The sequence below is a fragment of the Aplysia californica genome, unplaced genomic scaffold, assembly GCF_000002075.1.
Source record: "Aplysia californica isolate F4 #8 unplaced genomic scaffold, AplCal3.0 scaffold00170, whole genome shotgun sequence".
NCBI classification, from domain to species: domain Eukaryota; kingdom Metazoa; phylum Mollusca; class Gastropoda; order Aplysiida; family Aplysiidae; genus Aplysia; species Aplysia californica.
In genome coordinates this window covers 725,226-731,963 of record NW_004797440.1, presented here as the reverse complement: position 1 = coordinate 731,963, position 6,738 = coordinate 725,226, and the positions used below count along the sequence as shown (strand labels likewise).

General features: G+C 39.9%; 1 protein-coding gene across 1 annotated transcript; it reads left to right on the top strand.

Annotated features, from left to right (window-relative positions):
• Positions 1 to 4,189: 4,189 nt before the first annotated feature.
• LOC106011728 (NUAK family SNF1-like kinase 2) lies at positions 4,190 to 5,649 on the top strand. Its single transcript, XM_013082340.1, has 3 exons — positions 4,190 to 4,735; positions 5,164 to 5,291; positions 5,532 to 5,649. Exons 1-3 carry the CDS (start codon positions 4,190 to 4,192, stop codon positions 5,647 to 5,649), a joined length of 792 nt encoding a protein of 263 aa, XP_012937794.1.
• Positions 5,650 to 6,738: the final 1,089 nt, after the last annotated feature.

Below are 6,738 nucleotides of genomic sequence, written 5' to 3'. Positions count from 1 at the left end.
CAAGTAATTTTATTTAAAAATTGTAAATGCGCTGTGGCTTTTGTTATTGGGTTATAATATGCATAACATCCTTTCTTTGTTTGTCTGGTGTAATCTTGTTTGTCACTATTGCGTACTAGTAGATAATTGTATTTTCCCTTTCTTTTTTTCTGTGTGCTCCCTGAAGGTCTTTGTATACTGCAGCAATATGCTGTTGCTTGGAACCATTTGCTCACTATTGACCAACTCTTTTTTCCACTTATTCTCTACAGACGGACGCGTACGCACTTGGAGCAACGCTGTGGTTTCTTGTCTTCAAACGAAAACCTCGCGATGGAGAGGATCTTCTGCACGCTGTGAAATCCGACAGAACCCTAATGCCGCTCTTGGGCTTCTTCAGGTAACGAGACATTCTTTACTTTGGATCCTAACCCAATGCAGCTTTCTTTACTTTTAGATGAGTGCTGTTGATTCCTTGTAAATGAAAAATAAAATAGTAATATGTTGGTTTTTTAAAGAAAATACATACTTGTAGTCTGTTACGTAGAATATTCAGAAATTTCCATTTACCATAATATGAATACTTGCTTTCACTTGATGTTGCCGATTATTGATCTGAGTATTTTTGCTTACTCCACAGGTTTGTGCTCTACAGGCTTGTACAGAACAACCCACGACTCCGACTTTCAGTCTGCCATCTCCTGGAATTCCTTCGTGAGCGCTTTCAGCAGTTCAGGGTAATCATAGACTCTCTGTAACGAGTGCAAGTGCTGTATTTGCATACTTTTTTTCCTCTTTTCTTTCTTCATTTTAGCACTTTCTAACAAAATATGGTGTTGAAGTTGTTTCTAGTTTTCTTATATTTCACCCATTTCCGTTTACCTAATTCACCTAATAATTGAATTGAATTGCTATTTGGGTTTTTGAAATGTACTACACTACTTTAACTTTTAGTTTACTTACAAATTTGTCCACCCAACGACACATATTTTGCACTCGTGTTTGTCTTAACCAACAGAAAACTCAATGAGGCAGGAAGCAGGTGTCTTGGACACACCAAGGCAAGCTCAGGGCCTGTACATCACCAGCTGAAGTCATCATGTGAGTAATGGGGAGTTGACGAGGACTTTACACATGTTGCTGGTGAGTTGTTACCCTCACTACCGCTGAGGGGGGACCTGCTACCTACGAAGTGGACACAGCATTTTCTCTATTTTACTTTACTAACATAGTTGTCTCACAGTAACTAAAAAGTTTCCATTTTATCTAACTCTGAAATGTCTTGTCTCGTACGTGCATTTCTGTGTTTTCATTAATGTGTTACTAACGAGCCGAAATTATTCCAGCCACTGTGGGGGCAGCGCTTGGTTTAATCGGCTACTTTGTTTTGTCTTTTTTCAGCTGTTTCAATAACAACTACTCAATCGTTAAATCACTAGAATGCAAACTGTAGCTATAACTTACTTTAATTAGCAAGATGTACTAATTTCTAACATCCAATTTGTTGACTGACCCAACCCATAACACTAACATTCTTAAACTGACTAACAACTAACATACCCCAGACGTGAGCGCTCGGTAGCGCCGTCTTTTTAATCAGGCCTCGGTGTACAGTGTACCCTGAGACGGTCCCAAGCCCGTGGAAACTGAGAGGGAAAAGGCGATGATGCCAACATAAAAAAACAAAGTAGTTTTATTTCATCGGTATGTTTTGTAACTCCATTCAGAAGTCTGTATAGCATCTCATTACTAAGACATGTTTTTGTTTCCTGCTCGAAGTGTAGCGTTGTGCAAATACCACTCCAAATCACACGGTAAGGATTATTTCAACTCCAGTAGGTTGGAAGGTTAGAATGCCCGTAGCCCAATCAAAATACATAAATGCAGAAAGGTTCACAGGACAAACATGTGTTGTGCCACACAACCAAGCTCTCAACAGCAGCGCTATGTACCCACAGATAAGACATCGGAAAACCACGGAATGGATCAAATTCACAGTATCGTGCAGACGTAGACTGTTGGAGATTGAGGAATGTCACAAACCATATGGCCCAGAATTATTTTTTTCCTCCTAACTCAAAAGTATTCTTTCATTTGCATCCAAAGGTTATAAACTTTTAGGTCAAGAATTAATGGGTGAAGATGTTTGGGTTACTTTAACCTTGAGAACAAGTCATGCGATGTGCAGTTCCCTTGATCACTTAATTAAGCTATTCCCTTGTGTTGTCCTCTAAAACACCTTTCATTCTGTTTTTGTTACTAACTGTTGTTCAGTTTTCTGTAAAATTTCCTTATCAGCCTCTCACAGAAAATTGATACAGATGCATACTTACAGGCAGACTTTTTTCAACTTTCAAACGACATCTCCCAGAAACACTCTCCCTTACAAACACAAACACAAACACACACACACACACACACACACACACACACACACACATACACACACACATACACACACACATACACACACACACACACACACACACACACACACATACACACACACACACACGCAGGGACCAATACATAATCAAGAATTCTATACTTTTTGTCATGGAGCTGAAATGTAGTTTTCCAGGTAATTAATTTTCATTAGTTGTAAGTAATTTCTTACTCAAAATTCTGGGAGCTGCCTATTACCTTGCTCATTAATTTGTTCTGCCGATTTCCCTCTAGCCAAACCTCACTGTTTTGATTTCAACGTCAACAAAAGACTTTTGAATCTTGAGCGTATTTTTTTAATACCTGCTATAACAGAGTACTCTCAATGGAGTCCAAATGATGTGCTGGCCGCTACTGCGTCATACAGCCACCAACAACCAGATGTTATAAACACTTCAACAAAAGCCATTTCAGTGGGGTTTTTTACCCTGAGACGATGTTGTTTCATATCTTGGAGATGGAAACAATAGATCTTTATTCATTTTCGACTACAGCACGATCAGTCACAGAAAAATGCTAGCCACGGAAACATCTACTATTTAAAATATAAAAAACTGACCTGGCTGAGTTAATCCTTTTTTAATTTTTTTTTTTAGCCCAAAGCATGTATCCCATTTTTTAAAAGATCATTTGCTCCAGGGACTTTCTCTCAGTGAGCCAACATCGAACGGAAAAAATGCAACAAAATTTAGCGGCGTAAAGATTAAAAAGTTTGGTTTTTGTTATATCATATGGAGAACAAGTCCCACCAAGTGCTGTTTACTTAGTTAAACTTTCCCCTCAATTCGTACTCTGAAAAGCCCGTCCTTCGTTTTCGTTGGTTAGTTAGGTTGTTGTTTTTTTAAATTTTTACCAGCATTACGTTTTCTGTGAAATTCACTTTTTCACCACTAAAATAAACAGAGAAACAAACTCACAGGCAGACCCACTCTCAGTCTCGTCTCTCACACGATTCTCTCACATACACACTCAAGCATACGCATACACACACGCGCCCACACAGAATCTACAGATTTCTGCTTTTAGATATGGAACTTGAAATGTAGTTTTAAAGTGAGTATTTTCTTTTCTTGTGTGGAATTTAATGCTCAAGATTATAGTATCGAAACACTATCTTGCTCTTAATTATCTGTATTGTCCAACATCGCTCTCTCTCTCATACCCTCACTGTTTGGATTTCAATGATGACAAAAGGTTGTTGATTTTAGTAAGCACGTGTAGCTTCAGGGTGTTTTTATTTGTTTTGATACTCAGGGCAGAGTTGGCTCAATGGAATCCTTATGACACGCTGGCCGCTATTGCAACATGCAGCCAACAACACGAAGACGTTGTGAATACTGGACAACAAAGGCCGTTTCAGCGTTGTTTCCCCCTCCAGTGATGTTGTTTCACACCTTGGAGAAGGAAACAATAGGTCTTTATTCGTCTTGGACATCAGCACAATCGATGTTACAAAAACTCTAGCCATGTAAATAACAACTACGCATAATCAACTATCCACACTTTGTTAATCCTTCATTTGACATTAACCTTACTAGGATTTTGATTGGCGGTGATAGGGGAAAGGGAGGAGCAACAGGGAATATAAAGTCAGCAGACCTGGACATCCTCCAGTTCAATGTAACGCTTTTACGGTGAGAGGTCGTTGCTTTTTCAGTGTGCCTGAGTATCGTTTCTCAATATCTGTCGTGAATTTTCAAGTATGGAAAGTTTTTCAGTTCCTTTGGTGAAGTTCATTTCTGGTGACTTTTGGTCATCCGTGAAGATGAGGCAAGTGCGCGTTCTGTGCCAGAAGACGATCACGCCGGTTCAAGTTCTGGAAGCGGCAATGGAAGACGACAACTCCATTCGCAAGGCCATCAAGAAGATACGTCTCACAGACTGCCAAGGCCGGGACAGTTGGCTGGAGATTTTTCACGAAATCAGTTTCATGGACTACGCTTCGCATCCGCACATCATGAAGATGGACTGGGCAGTAAAGTGCAAGGACTTTGTAGCTATCTGCATGCCTCTGTGCTCACGAGGATCTTTGCATGATGCGCGTCACCGTCTCAACAGGGAGCAGTTAGAGCGCTGCTTCGTGCAGACCGCCTGTGCACTGAGATATCTTCACAACAGGTGGGCTGTACACGGGGACGTGAAGCCTGCCAACGTATTCCTGGATGAATCCAACAACGCTATTCTCGGTGACCTGGGAATGTCCCGCCTTCTGGCACACGGACAAAACAGAGTGAGCAGCAAGAACGTACTCGGAACAAAAGGCTATCTCGCTCCAGAGATCCAGAGTGACATCACCGTAGATCCTTTTCTGGTGAGTAACTGCAGAGTTTTCTACTTAGTGAGCTTGTCTATTTGCGTGTTTGATTTGTTGACGTTTAATGTTGTGTAAAAGTTGTCCTGATGTTTGGTTTGTTTGTTTGTCTGTCGGTATGTTTTTGTGGCTTTGTTTCTGCTGTAAATTTATTGTATGTTTTTATTCTGTTGTAAACAAGTAATTTTATTTAAAAATTGTAAATGCTCTGTGGCTTTTGTTATTGGGTTATAATATGCATAACATCCTTTCTTTGTTTGTCTGGTGTAATCTTGTTTGTCACTATTGCGTACTAGTAGATAATTGTATTTTCCCTTTCTTTTTTTCTGTGTGCTCCCTGAAGGTCTTTGTATACTGCAGCAATATGCTGTTGCTTGGAACCATTTGCTCACTATTGACCAACTCTTTTTTCCACTTATTCTCTACAGACGGACGCGTACGCACTTGGAGCAACGCTGTGGTTTCTTGTCTTCAAACGAAAACCTCGCGATGGAGAGGATCTTCTGCACGCTGTGAAATCCGACAGAACCCTAATGCCGCTCTTGGGCTTCTTCAGGTAACGAGACATTCTTTACTTTGGATCCTAACCCAATGCAGCTTTCTTTACTTTTAGATGAGTGCTGTTGATTCCTTGTAAATGAAAAATAAAATAGTAATATGTTGGTTTTTTAAAGAAAATACATACTTGTAGTCTGTTACGTAGAATATTCAGAAATTTCCATTTACCATAATATGAATACTTGCTTTCACTTGATGTTGCCGATTATTGATCTGAGTATTTTTGCTTACTCCACAGGTTTGTGCTCTACAGGCTTGTACAGAACAACCCACGACTCCGACTTTCAGTCTGCCATCTCCTGGAATTCCTTCGTGAGCGCTTTCAGCAGTTCAGGGTAATCATAGACTCTCTGTAACGAGTGCAAGTGCTGTATTTGCATACTTTTTTTCCTCTTTTCTTTCTTCATTTTAGCACTTTCTAACAAAATATGGTGTTGAAGTTGTTTCTAGTTTTCTTATATTTCACCCATTTCCGTTTACCTAATTCACCTAATAATTGAATTGAATTGCTATTTTGGTTTTTGAAATGTACTACACTACTTTAACTTTTAGTTTACTTACAAATTTGTCCACCCAACGACACATATTTTGCACTCGTGTTTGTCTTAACCAACAGAAAACTCAATGAGGCAGGAAGCAGGTGTCTTGGACACACCAAGGCAAGCTCAGGGCCTGTACATCACCAGCTGAAGTCATCATGTGAGTAATGGGGAGTTGACGAGGACTTTACACATGTTGCTGGTGAGTTGTTACCCTCACTACCGCTGAGGGGGGACCTGCTACCTACGAAGTGGACACAGCATTTTCTCTATTTTACTTTACTAACATAGTTGTCTCACAGTAACTAAAAAGTTTCCATTTTATCTAACTCTGAAATGTCTTGTCTCGTACGTGCATTTCTGTGTTTTCATTAATGTGTTACTAACGAGCCGAAATTATTCCAGCCACTGTGGGGGCAGCGCTTGGTTTAATCGGCTACTTTGTTTTGTCTTTTTTCAGCTGTTTCAATAACAACTACTCAATCGTTAAATCACTAGAATGCAAACTGTAGCTATAACTTACTTTAATTAGCAAAATGTACTAATTTCTAACATCCAATTTGTTGACTGACCCAACCCATAACACTAACATTCTTAAACTGACTAACAACTAACATACCCCAGACGTGAGCGCTCGGTAGCGCCGTCTTTTTAATCAGGCCTCGGTGTACAGTGTACCCTGAGACGGTCCCAAGCCCGTGGAAACTGAGAGGGAAAAGGCGATGATGCCAACATAAAAAAACAAAGTAGTTTTATTTCATCGGTATGTTTTGTAACTCCATTCAGAAGTCTGTATAGCATCTCATTACTAAGACATGTTTTTGTTTCCTGCTCGAAGTGTAGCGTTGTGCAAATACCACTCCAAATCACACGGTAAGGATTATTTCAACTCCAATAGGTAGGAAG

Coding starts and splice junctions, on each gene's coding strand:
- LOC106011728 (XM_013082340.1), top strand. CDS start 4,190: ATGAGGCAAGTGCGCGTTCTGTGCCAGAAGACGATCACGCCGGTTCAA. Junction 4,736..5,163: donor TCACCGTAGATCCTTTTCTG/GTGAGTAACTGC, acceptor TATTCTCTACAG/ACGGACGCGTACGCACTTGG. Junction 5,292..5,531: donor CCGCTCTTGGGCTTCTTCAG/GTAACGAGACAT, acceptor CTTACTCCACAG/GTTTGTGCTCTACAGGCTTG.